Source organism: Salvelinus alpinus, chromosome 11 (genome assembly GCF_045679555.1).
Source record: "Salvelinus alpinus chromosome 11, SLU_Salpinus.1, whole genome shotgun sequence".
Lineage (NCBI taxonomy): Eukaryota > Metazoa > Chordata > Actinopteri > Salmoniformes > Salmonidae > Salvelinus > Salvelinus alpinus.
This window is the reverse complement of record NC_092096.1, coordinates 56,374,277-56,391,799: the sequence shown is the minus strand read 5'-3', so window position 1 is coordinate 56,391,799 and position 17,523 is coordinate 56,374,277. Positions and strand designations below refer to the sequence as shown.

The following is a 17,523-nucleotide window of genomic DNA, read 5'->3' as shown; positions in this document are numbered from 1 at the left end:
GTGCAGACCGCACCACCCTTTGGACAGCCCTGCAGTTGTGGGTGGTGCAGTTGCCGTACCAGGCGGTGATACAGCCCGTCAGGATGCTCTCTTCACCACACTGTGTGGGTGGACCATTTCAGTTTGTCCGTGATGTGTACGCAGAGGAACTTACCACCTTCTCCACTGCTGTGCCGTCGATATGGAGAGGGGGGTGCTCCCTCTGCTGTTTCCTGAAGTCCACGATCATCTTCTTTGTTTTGTTGATGTTGAGTGAGAGGTTGTTTTCCTGACACAACACTCCCAGAGACCTCACCTCCTCCCTGTAGGCTGTCTTGTCGTTGTTGGTAATTAAGCCCACTACTGTTGTGTCGTCTGCAAACTTGATGATTGAGATGGAGGTGTGCATGGCCACACAGTCATGGGTGAACAGGGAGTACAGGAGGGGGCTGAGCACGCACACTTGTGGGAACCAGTGTTGAGGATCAGCAAAGTGGAGATGTTGTTTTCTACGTTCACCACCTGGGGGCGGCCCGTCAGGAAGTCCAGGACCCAATTGCACAGGACGGGGTTGAGACACAGGGAAGTAACAACTGTTTAATGGCTGCAGAGGAGTAGTTGCCTCTGTAACCGATGTGAAATGGCTAGCTATTTAGCGGGGTGCGCGCTAATAGCGTTTCAATCGGTGACGTCACTTGCTCTGAGACCTTGAAGTAGTTGTTCCCGGGGTACAGTAGCGTGCCGTGGGCCTGGTGCCTGGGCCTTCAGTGAGGTCCTACACAGTCCCACCCGAATTAATCCACCTGTTATTACCATCATTTAGATGCCATGGCTCTAGACACTATACATTTAGACAGAAACGCAGTATAACCAGGCGTTGCGTCACCTTGAAATTGACATTTTTTTCAGAGAATTGCAGGGGAAGAGTACAATACAGTACAGTTCAACTAATAGGCAAGAACATAGTCGAGTGCAACAGAGTTATATTAATATTCTTCTTCTATCCATTTCTGGTCCACAAACTTTGAGCTTTAAGTCCCCCAAAAAATAAATACAGTGTGTTCACTAAACAGCGCATTGTCGCACCCAAAGCAGTTTCACCGTGATGATAAAGACACATAACTATTCACTGAAAATAAAAGAAAACAAATAATTTGCAACATAGGCTATTTGCCATTTTATTTTGTTAATATATAGGCTATTTAATATTAACGAAATAAAATGCGAAACATACATACACATTTAATAAAAAATAACATGCATTGTATGCCTACTCACCAAAGACTGATTATTAGACAGTTGCGTGCGCTTAGGGGATCGTGAGAAAAATGCTGCAAGGCCATTGAGGTTGGCAAAGAAGACCTTGCATTCTTTAAGCTTTGAGGCTCCTTGAGTCAGTACTAAATTTAGTCGATGTGCATAGCAGTGAATGAATAAGGCCATCGGTGCCCTCTCCTTAACTTTAGCCTGCACCCCATTGAGTCCAGATGCCATGACTGCTGCGCCATCAAAACACTGTGCCACAACTTTATCCAGACTACATTCATTTTCCTCCAAGAAACGGAAAATAAGAGCGGCAATGTCATCAGCTCGCTTGCCGCTTGTCACATCTTCAAACCGGATAAATCGCTCCTTGACTCCCGTGTCCGTCACATAACGCAGGACGAGTGAGAACTGTAGCTCCACTCTGGTGTCCCCAAACGTTTTCAAAAGCACCATTGCTTGTAAGGAGCCTGTGAGCCATTGACAGCGCTCATAGTTGAAACTTTGAAAGTGGCGAACGAACGAACCCCTTTCCCGCCTGTGACAGGCTTTGTGGCGTCGGGCGACCTCTCCTTACAATGTCTAACTTTTCTTGAAAAGTTCGTCTTGAGAATGGCGTTATAATTATATCCTCGACCAAATCGATATCTTCTCCTCCTTCCGCCATTGTGGGTTCAAAAAACAGTAGAACGCGAATTAATTCGTTTATCAAATTTAGTTTCCTAGATCTGCATAGACCTGCCCATAGGACCTGCCTCTCAATATTGGTAATCCAATCAAAAGACGTGGACGCCCTACGCCTGCTAGCTGGCTCCTGTGTAACACTGGAGCCAGCCAGCAGGCGTACAATAGCCAACTCTAAAGCTGATTGGTTGACACAAAATTTTAATTTCCATTCACTTTAAGCTACAAGCGCCCGCACTGTTGATTCTGAAGGCCTGAGGGCAGATTTTAGACCCCTGGCAACACATGATGGCTGAATATGATTGGATAAAAGATCTAACGTAAAGACCAGCCCTCCAAATCTCAACCTGGGGCTGGAAGCAGTGCAACCAAGAGGAAAGCTATGAAATGAAGAGTATAACTCTTACTCTGGGGAATAATTTAATACATATTTGTGGGAAAATATATTTAAAAAAAAATTATATTCTGATGATGTTTAGGCCAGCAGAGAAGGCCTTGCAGGCCCTGACGGCCCACCACTGCCGGGGTAACGGGAAACGATGCTTCGAGGGTGACTGTTGTCTGTGTGCAGAGGGTCCCTGGTTCAAGCCCAGGTAGGCGTGAGGAGAGAGACAGAAGTTATACTGTTACATTGATGCTGTTGACCCGGATCACTGGTTGCTGCGGAAAAGGAGGAGGTCAAAAGGGGGGTGAGTGTAACCGATGTGAAATGGCTAGCTAGTTAGCGGGGTGCACGCTAATAGTGTTTCAATCGGTGATGTCACTCGCTCTGAGACCTTGATGTAGTTGTTCCGCTTTCTCTGCAAGGGCTGCGGCTTTTGTGGCGCGATGGATAACGATGCTTCGAGGGTGACTGTTGTCTGCAGAGGGTCCCTGGTTCGAGCCCAGATAGGGGCCAACTTAGATCTCTGTTGTGTGTGTTGGTGATTTGGTAATTTTTTTATAGGGTGACTCTGATGGGCAAAGTACCCAGCAGTAGAGAATTGCATTATACTGATCACTTCTAAAGACAAATAAAGAGTTAAACCAAAATTGCCTTTGTCATGATGTTATTCTTCCCTTAGTATTTCCTGTCTTGGCTTTGCACTAATCACAGCCCCCTATTCCGAGAAGCACCTTATAAGGAGAATATGATTGGGGTCTGAGGTAGAAGAGGGGCCGGTGAGTGTACGCATCACTTCCTGTTGTGTGAGTGACAGGAAGGAGCAGCTCAGTGTAGAGTGAGACCTGCTGAGGTGAACATCACTGGGTCTCTCATAGACTAATACCGGGGGATGAAATGTCTCTCTCTCTCTCTCTCTCTCTCTCTCTCTCTCTCTCTCTCTCTCTCTCTCTCTCTCTCTCTCTCTCTCTCTCTCTCTCTCTCTCTCTCTCTCTCTCTCTCTCTCTCTCTCTCTCTCTCTCTCTCTCTCTCTCTCTCTCTCTCTCTCTCTCTCTCTCTCTCGCTCACCAGATTTACAGTCCACCTGTCAACAGATTGTGTGGATGGTGATGCATTTAATCGTTGATTGGGGGGGGGGGGTTAGTGCACACACTCTTTCACACCTCTCTCTCTTTTTCTGTTCATCTGGAACGTTAACAAACAGTTATATGTGCTAAGTATGTCAAGAATACAAACCACAAGATAAAAGCATTTTTCAAACCCTAAACTGTGCAGGGTTTCACAAACTATGGGTCCTGAGTTATGAGAATACATCTATAATCACACACTATTTATTCTTATTTAGGGTCGTTGGAGGTCGAATTTGGATCATGAGAGGACAGTCAATTTTTTTATTTGGGTCTCGAGTTGAAAACGTTTAAGAACCATACAGCAGTCAACAAGAGGACAAAGTGCAAAGTGCAAAAAAGACTTCTTCATCTCAATAGTTTTGTCAACTCTTCCTGTATGAAAAAAAGTTATTAGTATCAAACAAAGGTTTGAAATTGAACCAACAAAAACATATATTATTCAATGCTATTGCTGTTATAACTAATATTAGTATTTAATGTTGATGATAAAACCCAAGAGCCAGAAAGGAAGCTTTTATGCAGTGGTGGGTACATTTACATTATGGATTACTTTAACCTTTGGGCTGGGCTGGGTTGGGGTCGGTAGTATCAACAGCACTAGAGATCGTTCACTGTTTCCTGTACAAACATCAAAAGAGAAATCATTTCAGTAAATATTTAATTTCTCTCAAAAAAGAAGCAGTCGTATCAAGCCGATATTTGATGGCCTTGATCCAGTAACTCAGACTTGCTTTATAATGTCTTCTTAAAAAAGTAATTCCCAGGATGCTCAAACTATGGTAAGCCAGACGACACACTTCTAAGATTGTAGATAGACTTGTTCCTTCTCGTGTGTTCTGTGCATACTGTATGTCTGTTTGAATGTGTGCAGAGGGCTTCTGCAGACCCAACCTACTGATAAATACTAATCCCACCCATTCATGCACCCACACAGCGAGATGTTTACAGGTACCTGCACACTGTGGTCTGCTGTGAGCACAAAACGAATCCGTCTCTACGCTTTGGACAGGCCTGCTGGCCTTTTACACACCCTGTGTCTCTATGTGGTTTTCAGCAGGATGTCTATGTGGTGTCACTCTGTTTTCTCTCAATCTTTCAATGTTGTTCACAACCATGACAATAAGCATCACAGTCCACTTATATACTGTATGCCATGTAGCCTGTATCTTGTCACTTACAAGATCATAGGTTTAATTCATTCGAACTACAATCATTTGTTTACAGAGATTAAAGTAGAAATTGTATTAATGTATACTAGGCTACAGCGAAAAAGCCTACACACGAGGTACACCCCTACTAAACGCTCAACTAGTATCCTACACATGATTTAGTACATGAATGACAGGGATAAGACTGACTTTCATTCTGTAGGTGTTTCACCCACATACCCTCACAATAATGCTCCACCCCTGTTCACCCTACAAATCAGGATATGTCCCATGTATAACAGTCCCCCTACAGGTCATCAAGAGTACTGCCTGTAACTGTTGCATGAGGTGGGGCTAAATCTATCTAAGTCACACAAGAGGAAACAGGTACATGCGTGTGTAATAAATGCTTGAAAATGTACTGCATACTTACCAGATAACATTATACTTTTCACCCAATTAAATTAAGGATATTCATATATTCTCTTTAAACACTGCCTCAGTATTGGACATCTTTGATTCAGCTGGTGCCTAAATAGCAAACTAAACAATGTATAAAAACAAAAACAACATCCTCTGGACACCACAAAGTGTGTATGCTTCACCCACCCTCTCCAAAATCCTACACAGTAAGCATTGGTTCACTTTGCATGGATTCTATGAGTGATTTTCAGTTACGAAGACCATGGTTGGCTGAATAAGGTGTTAACAAAAATGACACGTCCAGATTGACCAATCACCAATAACCCCATAGTTGAGGTGTCGTCTGAATGGGTGGACTTAAGTAATGGATCATGTTTCTGTGTGTATTCTAGCTGCTGCACAATCCTCAGAAATTCATCTTGTTACAGCCAATGTAGGAGAGACAGATACTTTGCACTGCTTCTATAAAGGCAACATGGCACGGTACTTTATGTGGTACAAGCAAACATTGGGTGACAATCTTCAAATCTTACCAGTCTTTTAGAAGTATAACAAGAATGCAACATTTTACCATGAATTTAAGGGTAACACTCGCTTCTCAGTGCAAAGCGGTGAAGGAATGAATCACCTAAAGATCTCAGACATGCATCTCTCTGATTCAGCCACATATTACTGTGGGAACTCTTATGCCAACCAGGTGGAGTTTGGAGCAGGACTCATTCTCATTGTGAAAGGTACAACATCTGAATTTAGAGAGGAAGGAAATAGTAACTAATGTTCTGCAACTACAATCTTTAGTTTTTTTCCACTTTATGTTTTGGATACAATGGCATAATTATGCTGTATTTGCATAATCAGATATGACTGTGTATGATTTCAACAATGATGAGCCGGGACACAACATTGGGAACAGATTTACTGACTTATAAACCTTCTTGTCAGGTTCAGGGTCCAGAAAATGACTGTGCTCCAGCAGCCTGTGTCTGAGTCAGTCCAGCCAGGAGACTCTGTTACTCTGAACTGTACAATACACACTGAGACCTGTGTAGGAGAACACAGTGTCTATTGGTTCAGACATGGCCCAGGAGAATCCCATCCAGGAATCATTTACACCCATGGAGACAGGAGTGATCAGTGTGAGAAGAACTCTGAGGCTGGTCTCCTACACAGAGCTGTGTCTACAACCTCCCCAAGAGGAACCTCAGCCTCTCTGATGCTGGGACTTACTACTGTGCTGTGGCCTCATGTGGGGAGATACTGTTTGGGAACGGGACCAAGCTGGATGTTGAGTGTGGTCACTCTGATGATCCAGAGATGAGAATCTTGGTCCTTCTCTCCATCATAAGAACTCGTGTTCTCCTCTGCTGTCTGACCATCTTCATCATCATCTACACCACCAGGAAATAGATCAATCTAAGACAAATGTCGATGGACTTTTTGCAGTAAATGTTGGAAATAGCATCACTATGTATTGAAAATGAGTATTTATTGAGATTGCTGAGTATTTTCATATTGCCTTTTATTAATTAATGGTCTGTGACCTTGTTTAAAAAGTTCTATGTCAGTTGAAATTCCCTGTATATGCTGCTTCTTTTAGCATTAATAAATATCCATTTAAACAACTGATACTGAATAAAATAGACTTGTTCCTTCTCTTGTGTTCTGTACATAAAGTCTGTCTGTATGGATGTGTGAAGAGGGCTTCTGCAGACCCAACCTACTGATAACTGCTAATCCCACCCATGGTCACACCCACACAGCGAGATGTTCACAGGTACCTGCACTCTGTGGTCTGCCGTGAGCACAAAACAAGTCCGTCTCTACGCTTTGGACAGGCCTGCTGGCCTTTTACACACCCTGTGTCTCTATGTGGTTTTCAGCAGGATGTCTATGTGGTGTCACTCTGTTTTCTCTCATTCTTTCAATGTTGTTCACAACCATGACAATAAGCATCACAGTCCACTTATATACTGTATGCCATGTAGCCTGTATCTTACCACTTAAAATATCATAGGTTTTATTCATTCAAACTACACTCATTCGTTTACAGAGTTTAAAGTAGAAATTGTATTAATGTATATTAGGCTACAGTGAAGAGGCCTACACACGAGGTACACCCCTACTAAACGCTCAACTAGTAGCCTACACTTGAGTTAGTACATGAATGACAGGGATTAGACTGACTTTCATTCTGTATGTGTTTCCCCCACATACCCTCACAGTAATGCTCCACCCCTGTTCACCTTACATATCAGCACATGTTCTATGTATAACAGTCCCCCTACAGGTCATCAGTAGTACTGCCTGTAACTGTTGCATGGGGTGGGGCTAAATCTATCTCAGATACACAACTGAGTTTAACAACAAGAGGATACTGGTACATGTATGTGTAATGTATGCTTGAAAATGTACTGCATACTTACCAGATAACATTATACTTTTCACCCAATTAAATTAAGGATATTCATATATTCTCTTTAAACACTGCCTCAGTATTGGACATCTTTGATTCAGCCTGTGCCCACATACCAAACTATACAATGTTTAAAAAATATGAATTATCATCTAGACACCACAAAGTGTGTATGCTTCACCCACCCTCTCCAAAATCCTACACAGTAAGCATTGGTTCACTTTGCATGGATTCTATGAGTGATTTTCAGTTACGAAGACCATGGTTGGCTGAAAAAGGTGTTAACAAAAATGACGCGTCCAGTTCGACCAATCACTTGTAACCCCATAGTTGAGGTGTCGTCTACATGGGTGGACTTTTTCCACTCAACACACAGGTTGTGAAGAGGACAACTTCAACGATGATGTCACTGTGTCTGATACTGGCACTTCTTGTAGCGATGGGTAAGTCCAACTTTGATATTTCTCTGCTTAATTAAGGGATGTAGACTCAGGTACTTTAAAGATGCAATTCATATACGTATGTATGTATATGTGTTTTTTTGGTATATAAAGGACGTTTAAGTAACGGATCATGTCTCTGTGTGTATTCTAGCTGCTGCACAATCCTCAGAAATTCATCTTGTTACAGCCAATGTTGGAGAAACAGTGACTTTGCACTGCTTCTATAAAGGCAACCTGGCACTGTACTTTATGTGGTACAAGCAAACATTGGGTGACAATCTTCAAATCTTATCAGTCTTTTACAAGTATAACAAGAATGCAACATTTCACCATGAATTTAAGGGTAACACTCGCTTCTCAGTGCAAAGCGGTGAAGGAATTAATCACTTAAAGATCTCAGACATGCATCTCTCTGATTCAGCCACATATTACTGTGGGAACTCTTATGCCAACCAGGTGGAGTTTGGAGCAGGACTCATTCTCACTGTGAAAGGTACAACATCTGAATATACAAAGAAAGGAAATAGTAACTAATGTTCTGCAACTACAATCTTTAGTTTTTTTCGACTTTATGTTTTGGATACAATTGCATAATTATGCTGTATTTGCATTATCAGATATGACTGTGTCTGATTTCAACAATGTTAACTTGGGACACAACATTGGGAACATATTTACTGACTTATAAATCCTCTTGTCAGGTTCAGGGTCAAGAAACATGAATGTGCTCCAGCAGCCTGTGTCTGAGTCAGTCCAGCCAGGAGACTCTGTAACTCTGAACTGTACAATACACACTGAGACCTGTGCAGGAGAACACAGTGTCTATTGGTTCAGACATGGCTCAGGAGAATCCCGTCCAGGAATCATTTACACCCATGGAGACAGGAGTGATCAGTGTGAGAAGAGCCCTGAGGCTGCGTTTCCTACACAGAGCTGTGTCTACAACCTCCCCAAGAGGAACCTCAGCCTCTCTGATGCTGGGACTTACTACTGTGCTGTGGCCTCATGTGGGGAGATACTGTTTGGGAACGGGACCAAGCTGGACATTCAATGTAGGTGATACGGCTTGCATCTTTTTATATATTTTACTAATCTACATTGTAGAATATTAATTTCCTTGCTATTCTGAGTGTCCTCTATCAATATTTGAATGTCCACAGGCCATAGGGCAGACCTTCTTCTCTTGGTGTACTGCCTGGGTGTAGGATTGGCTTTCTCGTTAATCCTGGTCATTGTCCTTGTTTGCATCATGTACAAGATGAACCAGAGAAAGTGTCTGAAGTGCAGAGGTATGTGACACCCTTTTAGAAGCTGCTCTTCTTTAATATCACCATCTACAGATGTATCTGCAGTGGAAGAAGGAGTTGCATCTTTATCTTTGGTGTGTTTCGTTTCAGGATCCGTATCTCTGACAGCATGTCCAGCAGTCTCTTCTACGGATGCAGGGGTAAGTAGAATTCCTTACATTTTGTATGACCATAAAAATATGTATGAAAATAATAACATATGGTATTATTTCCCCCTCCCCCAATTATAATTGTTTCTCACAGGCCCAAGATGCAGACCATCTCCATTACGTAGCTCTGAATCTGAGCAACAAGAAGAACAGGTCTAGAAGACAGAGAGGTCACATGGAGACAGTGGTGTACGCTGGGATCAGACAGTAGAACTGGATGAATGAAACAGTCTAATGAATTCTCTTTTTATCAACTCCCACTTTATTAACATTATTATCTGTATTACTGTACCTAAGAAATTTCAATTTACTTGAATTAAGTACATTGCTTATCTGCCAAACTCATTTTAAATGGACTTGCTTGTGATAAGATGAATAAAGCATTTAACAACAGTCAAGACAAAGGAGGAAGTTGAAGTTGGAAGTTGAATGTATTTATTTATTTAGGCCAAACTCAGGCATCTTTAAAGGTGCAATATGCAAAATCGCTACGCCATTTCCTGGTTGCTGAAATTCTAATAGTTCACCTAATTTCAGTTTAGGTGACAAAGCAAGCAAAGCATAGCGTAGTGTCATGACGTTGCCCTCTTTGGTTACAGCGAGCACCATCCCCCTCTCTCTGCCTCCTACAACCAGGCTGCTGTGGTCAGAGAGGTCGTAAATTCCTAGGGAAGATCCTGCCTCATGGCCACACAGTATAGAGACAGAGTAAAGTTTCATAGAGAACAAAGGAATTTCTTCCACCTCACAGAACTTGAGGTTCGAACAACATTTATGTTCCGGAGAAGGTATAAAAGATCGGTGAAGAATCCAGTTACAAACTGGTCCGTTTGTTACAAGTTTGTAAAACTCATGAGAGACGGTGCGGCCATATTACCATAACGCTGTTTATATAATAGCCTCAGATATGAGGTTTACATCTAATTGTTGTATAAGATGAATGAGTGAGGATGATACTTTTTGTAAAATTGTGTAATGTGATTTTGGACTGTTTAATGAAGGAAACTCCAATTCCCTTTTGATTTTAACCAAATCAGAGGACCGCCCATGAGCCCAGTTAGGGTCGGGCATCCTGGGACAGGCCCTTTTCTGCAACTCCCGAATAAAACCCCCACTTGTGTCTTCTATCAGCAGACCATGTTTCTCTCAATCACGAGAGGACAAAGTTTGCAGACCAGCTTACCTCAATAACGAGAGGGCCAAGGTTTGAGACCAGACTGCTGAATCTTTTAACCATCCCACGTGGTTAAACTCTTAGACTATCGATACCGACAGAATAAGAACAAATCTTTGATATTAATTACTAGTCTGCAGCTAGGAATTAGGTATCATTGAACGCGAAGAACGACAACCTCCGAAACACCTATCCATAACGACATGAATGAATGTCACTCTGAACAATCCACTCTAACCACGACAGAGAGAGAGAGAGAGAGAGAGAGGACGGAAACTCTCCAACAGAAATTAAGTTTTCAGCAGAGATCCCGACGACACACTGAGCGTAAATATATATATTGATTGCAATTGTTCGCGAATGAGTGAGCGTTTATGTGCAAGTTCATGTGCAAAGGATTAGCATTTCAATTGTTATAATTATCAACTCTGTAGTGACTTTTCATCTGACCCCCACTCCCCTCTTGTCTAACAAGCCGCCATGCGGCTTGTTAGCCCACTAGGGCACATTCCCCTATCATTTCTTGTAACCATATTTACTTAGTTAGTTTGTTTATGCATTTCTGTGAATTACTTAGTTAGTAAATAAATGATTTAAGACAATTGCTGTATGGATGACTCATAGTGAAGACTGGGTTCGTGCAGATAACCAACAATTTACGACGTTTGGAATGAGACTAACGTGAGGTAAAGTAAATAAATCATTGATTAAGAAGACTAATTGATCAGATATGAAAATATCTGAAAAGTTATATTAGGAAAATTATAACTTTGTAATCTGAATATTTTCCTTGGTGCCCCGACTTCCTGGTTAATTATAGTTACATGATTAATCAGTTTAACCGCGTAATAATAATTACAGAGAGTTATTTGATAAATAAGTCTTCAATTGAATGATGCCAAAGACACGACAGTAGAGAATCATTGTACCATCTAAACCCCTATGAAATATATTTTCAATAACCCAAAGTATTGTATTTTCAGCTGTTTAAAGCTGGTGTACAAAACCAAAGTAAAAGACGCAAAAACTAAACTTAAGAACGGGAAACATAGAAATATAGACCATAGAACAGATCTACCACTTCTTAGACTTGCATTAATTGAGAATGAATCAAATCAAATACATTTTATTTGTCACATGCACCGAATACAACAGGTGCAGACCTTACCGTGAAATGCTTACTTACAAGCCCTTAACCAACAAGGAACTTGAAGCTCTCAACCTGCTCCACTACACCCCCGTCGATGAGAATGGGGGCATGCTCGGCACTCCTTTTCCTGTAGTCCACTATCATCTCCTCTGTCTTGATCACATTGAGGGGGAGGTTGTTGTCCTGACACCACACTTCCTGGTCTATGACCTCCTTCCTATAGGTTAGCTCATCGTTGTCGGTGATCAGGCCTACCACTGTTGTGTCGTCGGCAAACTTAATGATGGTGTTGGAGTCATGCTTGGCCATGCAGTCATGGGTGAACAGGGAGTACAGGAGGGGACTGAGCACGCACCCCTGAGTGGCCCCCATGTTTAGGATCAGCGTGGCAGATGTTTTGTTGCCTACCCTTACCACCTGGGGGCGGCCCGTCAGGAAGTCCAGGATACAGTTGCAAAGGGAGGTGTTTAGTCCCAGGGTCCTTAGGTTAGTGATGCGATTTGAGGGCACTATTGGGTTGTACGCTGAGTTGTAGTCAATGAACAGCATTCTCACGGAGGTGTTCCTTTTGTCCAGGTGGGAAAGGGCAATGTTGAGCGCAATAGAGATTGCGTCATCTGTGGATCTGTTGGGGCGGTATGCAAATTCGAGTGGGTCTAGGATTTCTCGGATGATGGTGTTGATGAGGGCCATGAACAGCCTTTTTCAAAGCACTTCATGGCTACAGACGTGAGTGCCAAGGGTTGTTAGTCATTTAGGCAGGTTAACTTGGAGTTATTGGGCACAGGGACTATGGTGTTCTGCTTGAAACATGTAGGTATTACAGACTTGGCCAGGGACAGGTTGAAAATGTCAGTAAAGAAAGATCTATAACTCAAATGTTGATGTGAATTTGGTTGGGTCGCACAAAAGTTACACGTTGTTGCTTTAAGAACAAAAACATAGAAATAGCGCACTTAGAACAGAACTACCGCTTCATAGACTTGCATTCAATGAGAATGACAGATCTATAACTCACATTTCTATGTGAATTTGGTCAGGTTGCCAAGAAAAGTTACGCATTACAGCTTTAATTTGTAGTGTTAAACCGTTCTTATGCCACTAACACGCCCTCAAACACACAGCAACCTATTTACAGTTACTCTGCGGTTTGTGATGAACACAAGATGAGGATGTATCTGAGCTTTTTTAGGACCTGTTGGCTTTGTACACAGGACCCTCTCTCTCTCTCTCTCTCTCTCTCTCTCTCTCTCTCTCTCTCTCTCTCTCTCTCTCTCTCTCTCTCTCTCTCTCTCTCTCTCTCTCTCTCTCTCTCTCTCTCTCTCTCTCTCTCTCTCTCTCTCTCTCTCTCTCTCTCTCTCTCTCTCTCTCTCTCTCTCTCTCTGGTCTCTCTCTCTCTCTCTCTCTCTTTCTCTCTGGTCTCTCTCAATCTCTCTCTCTATTTCTCTCTCCAATCTGTCTCTCCTCTATCTCTCTCTCTCTTTCTCTCTCGCTGTCACCCTCTCTCTCTCTTTCTCTGTTTCTCTCTCTCTGTGGTTTTCAGCCGGATGTCTCAGAACTCTTAGCTCTATCATACTGTATACTATACTACCTGCTCTTCAAGTTGACCATTTTAACAACAGTAAACCAACTCTTTTGATGAGGCAGCTTTTCCATACATAGTGGACTGAAATCTGTGAAAAAAGACAATAAGCTATTTATTTGGTTATTTCAACTAGATCTGTAGTTCTTAGTCAACTTAGTTAACTGTGAAGTATTATCATCACCTATAGGCCTAGAATAATCTGCCTCCTCAATAACAAAATCATGGGAATGGATTCTATCCATCCAATCCAAATGAGTGTAAGTCCTGAATTAGAGATTTTTTTCCATTGATGTTTTTTAGTGAGGTGAAGTGACTGTGTGGTGATAGAAGCCCTAGTGGATGACAGTGTCATTGCATGCATGTTCCCAACAAGTTCACAACTATCAGTCTCTTGACGTAGACAACAGTAGCTGTAGTGATTAAGAATAAGGGATGCCAAACTTGAATGATTAATACAGCATTTTTACTAAATCTATAAGGATAAGAATATAATACAATCTTTGTGTTTCTGATTCAGTCCAGCCAGGAGACTCTGTGACTCTGTACAATGTGAAGAAGATTGTCCTTCCTGAATAAGGCGTCAACAAAAATGATGCGTCCAGTTCGACCAATCACCTGTAACTCCATAGTTGAAGTGTTGTCTACATTGGTGGACTTTTTCCACTCAAGACAAGTTGTGAGGAGGATGACACCTTCAAAGAGGATCACACTGTGTCTGATATTTCCACTTCTTGTAGAGATGGGTAAGTCCAACTTTTATATTTCTCTGTTTATGAGATGTCCGCCCTTGATTTGGATGCTTGAGATATTACATGTAATACTTTACAGACACTTTGAATATTCTAAATTGTATTTTGGGTATGTAACAGCAAATATACTGTATTGTTCATGTTTTTTAATAGATGTGGTAGCTGGTACTGGGTCCTCATCTATACTTCAGGACAGTGGTCTCATATTAGCCAACATTGGAGACGCAGTGATTGTGCACTGCTTCTATGACGGCCACATAGCCATGCATTTCTCCTGGTACAAGCAACCCTTGGGAGATAAGCTTCAACTCTTCTCAACTGTCTATAAGTTCGACAGGAACGCAACATTTTACGATCAGTTTAAGGATAACCCTCGATTCTCAGTGGAAAATGGCCAAGAAAAGAATCACCTAAGGATCTCAGACATGCAGCTCTCTGATTCAGGCACATACTACTGTGGAAGCTCTTATGGCAACAAGGTGGAGTTGGGAGAAGGAGCCATTCTCATAGTAAAAGGTAAATTTACAGATATACGGTGAAAATATGAGTTAATATCTTAATCAGATGAGATATTTATTTAGAAAATGTTGAGTTTGAACACAGTCTACAGTAATATTCTAGAGATTAAATGGGTTAATTGATCTTCTTGTCAGGATCAGGGTCCAGAAACATATCTGTACTCCAGCGGCCTGTGTCTGAGTCAGTCCAGCCAGGAGACTCTGTGACTCTGAACTGTACAATACACACTGAGACCTGTGCAGGAGAACACAGTGTCTATTGGTTCAGACATAGCTCAGGAGAATCCCGTCCAGGAATAATTTACACCCATGTAGACAGGAGTGATCAGTGTGAGAAGAGCCCTGAGGCTGGGTCTCCTCCACAAAGCTGTGTCTACAACCTCCCCAAGAGGAACCTCAGCCTCTCTGATGCTGGGACTTACTACTGTGCTGTGGCCTCATGTGGGGAGATACTGTTTGGGAACGGGACCAAGCTGAACATTAAAGGTAAATCCCATTTATTCTGTAAATATCCCCAACAATATTGTATATTCATGCAAACATGCAAATGATCCCATACATTTATCTCAACAAGCTATACAATATCACCATTAGCTTTTGATTCCATATTTTACTGTTTGATGATACAATATGAATTCACTGATACCCTTTCCACAGTTCCAGAACATGATTCTCCATTTGATCTGAGTCCTACTGTTCTGTCGTTGGTCGTCTCTAACATCGTCCTGGGGATAGTGACCCTTCTACTGGTCTGGGCGCTGTGCAAGACTCTGAATAGAGATAGCAGAGGTATTACTTTATATCTAATGTATCCAATGTATGTAATGTTATAGCTGATGTATCTAAAGTTTCATGCATCTGTACATTCTGTACATTCTGTAAATATCAATTAAATGTCTAACATATAAGCACTGTTAATTAACTACAAGAGGTTAAAAATTGATAGATTGTCATAAAAAATAATAGCTGGCCTTCCTCTATTTCAATCTCTTTGAAGGGAGGACTGATGTCCCAACGTCCCACGGCAATCAGGTAAATTTGTCAACATTTATAAATATAGTATGCTTTCAGTTTTTACAAGAAACTGCCATTTAACTTTCCTTACAGCTAGTATTCAGCTTATTTGTGCATTTTGTGTTATTAAGCTTTCTTGGAAGTAATAGGTCACTGAACTAGATGAAGGCTTATGATCTTTGTGATTGTTTTTTATTTTTCCATGGAACTTCCTTCTGTCTCTGTTCCACTGACTGTCAGCTCATTGTAGTGGGTGTACAGTCTGAACAGTGATGTCTTTTGTAGAGTGTTTTCTTCCACAGGAGAATATAAACATTATATAGTAGATCATGCTGTCATCATAATGGTTTTCCTCATGGCTCTACCCCCCTCAGAATCAAGACAGTGACGTGTTGAACTATGCAGCTGTCAGTTTCACCCCCAAGAAGAAGTCCTCCTCTAGCAGAGCAAGAGAGAAGACCAGCAGAGAGGATGTAGTGTACTCTGATGTCAGATACCTTCAGCAGCAGTGAAAGATGTCAACACTGTCACAGACTAGAAAAATACGTTTTAGAATTTGTAGCATGTACTATGTGTTTTTAACATAATAAACCATACATTTTTACGTTCTGTACATCTCTATTCTCTGTCTACAGTAAATCTTTGCGACCACATATACAATATGATTAAAAGGAATAGCAGTGCCTTTTTATTTAACCTTTATTTAGTTATGTTTTGTGTTGTTGATATACAAATAGATTTTTCAGGAGACCTGGTTCTCGCAAACCGTGAGAATCTCTCTGACTCCACATACCGCATAGATATACATGTACAGTTGAAGTCGGAAGTTTACATACACCTTAGTCAAATACATTTAAACTCAGTTTTTTTTTTTACAATTCCTGACATTTAATCCTTGTAAAAATGTCCTTTCTTAGGTCAGTTAGAATCACCACTTTATGTTAAGAATGTGAAATGTCAGAATAATAGCAGAGAGAATGATTTATTTCAGCTTTTAGTTCTTACATCACATTCCCAGTGGGTCAGAAGTTTACATACACTCAATTAGTATTTGGTAGCATTGCCTTTAAATTGTTTACCTTTGGTCAAACGTTTCAGGTAGCCTTCCACAAGCTTCCCACAATAAGTTGAGTGAATTTTGGCCCATTCCTCCTGACGGAGCTGGTGTAACTGAATCAGGTTTGTATGCCTTCTTGCTCACACATGCTTTTTCAGTTCTGCCCAAAATGTTCCATAGGATTGAGGTCAGGGCTTTGTGATGGCCACTCCAATACCTTGACTTTGTTGTCCTTAAGCCATTTTGCCACAACGTTGGAAGTATGCTTGGGGTCATTGTCCATTTGGAAGACCCATTTGCAACCAAGCGTTAACTTCCTGACTGATGTCTTGAGATGTTGCTTCAATATATCCACATAATTTTCCCACCTCATGATGCCATCTATTTTGTGAAGTGCACCAGTCCCTCCTGCAGCAAAGCACCTCCACAACATGATGCTGCCACCCCCGTGCTTCATGGTTGAGATGGTGTTCTTTGGCTTGCAAGCCTCCCCCTTTTTCCTCCAAACACAACGATGGTCATTATGGCCAAACAGTTCTATTTTTGTTTCATCAGACCAGAGGACATTTCTCCAAAAAGTACGATATTTGTCCCCATGTGCAGTTGCAAACCGTAGTGTGGCTTTTTTATGCCGGTTTTGGAGCAGTGGCTTCTTCCTTGCTGAGCGGCCTTTCAGGTTATGTCGACATAGGACTCGTTTTACTGTGGATATAGATACTTTTGTACCTGTTTCCTCCAGCATCTTCACAAGGTCCTTTGCTGTTGTTCTGGGACTTTTCACACCAAAGTACGTTCATCTCTAGGAGACAGAACGCGTCTCCTTCCTGAGCGGTATGACGGCTGTGTTGTCCCATGGTGTTTATACTTGCGTACTATTGTTTGTACAGATGAACGTGGTACCTTCAGGCGTTTGGAAATGTATCCCAAGGATGAACCAGACTTGTGGAGGTCTACA

General features: G+C 41.7%; 2 protein-coding genes and 1 pseudogene across 2 annotated transcripts; all 3 read left to right on the top strand.

Annotated features, from left to right (window-relative positions):
- Positions 1-2,397: 2,397 nt before the first annotated feature.
- Positions 2,398-6,416, top strand: LOC139533343 (uncharacterized; annotated as a pseudogene).
- Positions 6,417-7,802: 1,386 nt separating this feature from the next.
- Positions 7,803-9,719, top strand: LOC139534492 (uncharacterized). Its single transcript, XM_071333670.1, has 6 exons — positions 7,803-7,865; positions 8,017-8,358; positions 8,567-8,917; positions 9,026-9,154; positions 9,263-9,312; positions 9,416-9,719. Exons 1-6 carry the CDS (start codon positions 7,823-7,825, stop codon positions 9,530-9,532), a joined length of 1,032 nt encoding a protein of 343 aa, XP_071189771.1. The 5' UTR covers positions 7,803-7,822; the 3' UTR covers positions 9,533-9,719.
- A 763-nt stretch (positions 9,720-10,482) lies between these two features.
- On the top strand, positions 10,483-16,145 carry LOC139534487 (uncharacterized). The gene is made up of 7 exons (XM_071333666.1): positions 10,483-10,822; positions 13,748-13,973; positions 14,133-14,495; positions 14,633-14,983; positions 15,155-15,286; positions 15,495-15,529; positions 15,886-16,145. The coding sequence occupies exons 2-7, from the start codon at positions 13,820-13,822 to the stop codon at positions 16,021-16,023; spliced, it is 1,173 nt and encodes a 390-aa protein (XP_071189767.1). The 5' UTR covers positions 10,483-10,822; positions 13,748-13,819; the 3' UTR covers positions 16,024-16,145.
- Positions 16,146-17,523: the final 1,378 nt, after the last annotated feature.

Excerpts from the sequence above, each read along its gene's own strand:
- LOC139534492 (XM_071333670.1), top strand. The coding sequence starts at position 7,823 with ATGATGTCACTGTGTCTGATACTGGCACTTCTTGTAGCGATGG. Across the intron at positions 8,918-9,025 it reads GACCAAGCTGGACATTCAAT|GCCATAGGGCAGACCTTCTT; the intron begins GTAGGTGATACG and ends GAATGTCCACAG. Across the intron at positions 9,313-9,415 it reads TCTCTTCTACGGATGCAGGG|GCCCAAGATGCAGACCATCT; the intron begins GTAAGTAGAATT and ends TGTTTCTCACAG.
- LOC139534487 (XM_071333666.1), top strand. The coding sequence starts at position 13,820 with ATGATGCGTCCAGTTCGACCAATCACCTGTAACTCCATAGTTGAAGTG. Across the intron at positions 14,496-14,632 it reads AGCCATTCTCATAGTAAAAG|GATCAGGGTCCAGAAACATA; the intron begins GTAAATTTACAG and ends TCTTCTTGTCAG. Across the intron at positions 14,984-15,154 it reads GACCAAGCTGAACATTAAAG|TTCCAGAACATGATTCTCCA; the intron begins GTAAATCCCATT and ends CCCTTTCCACAG.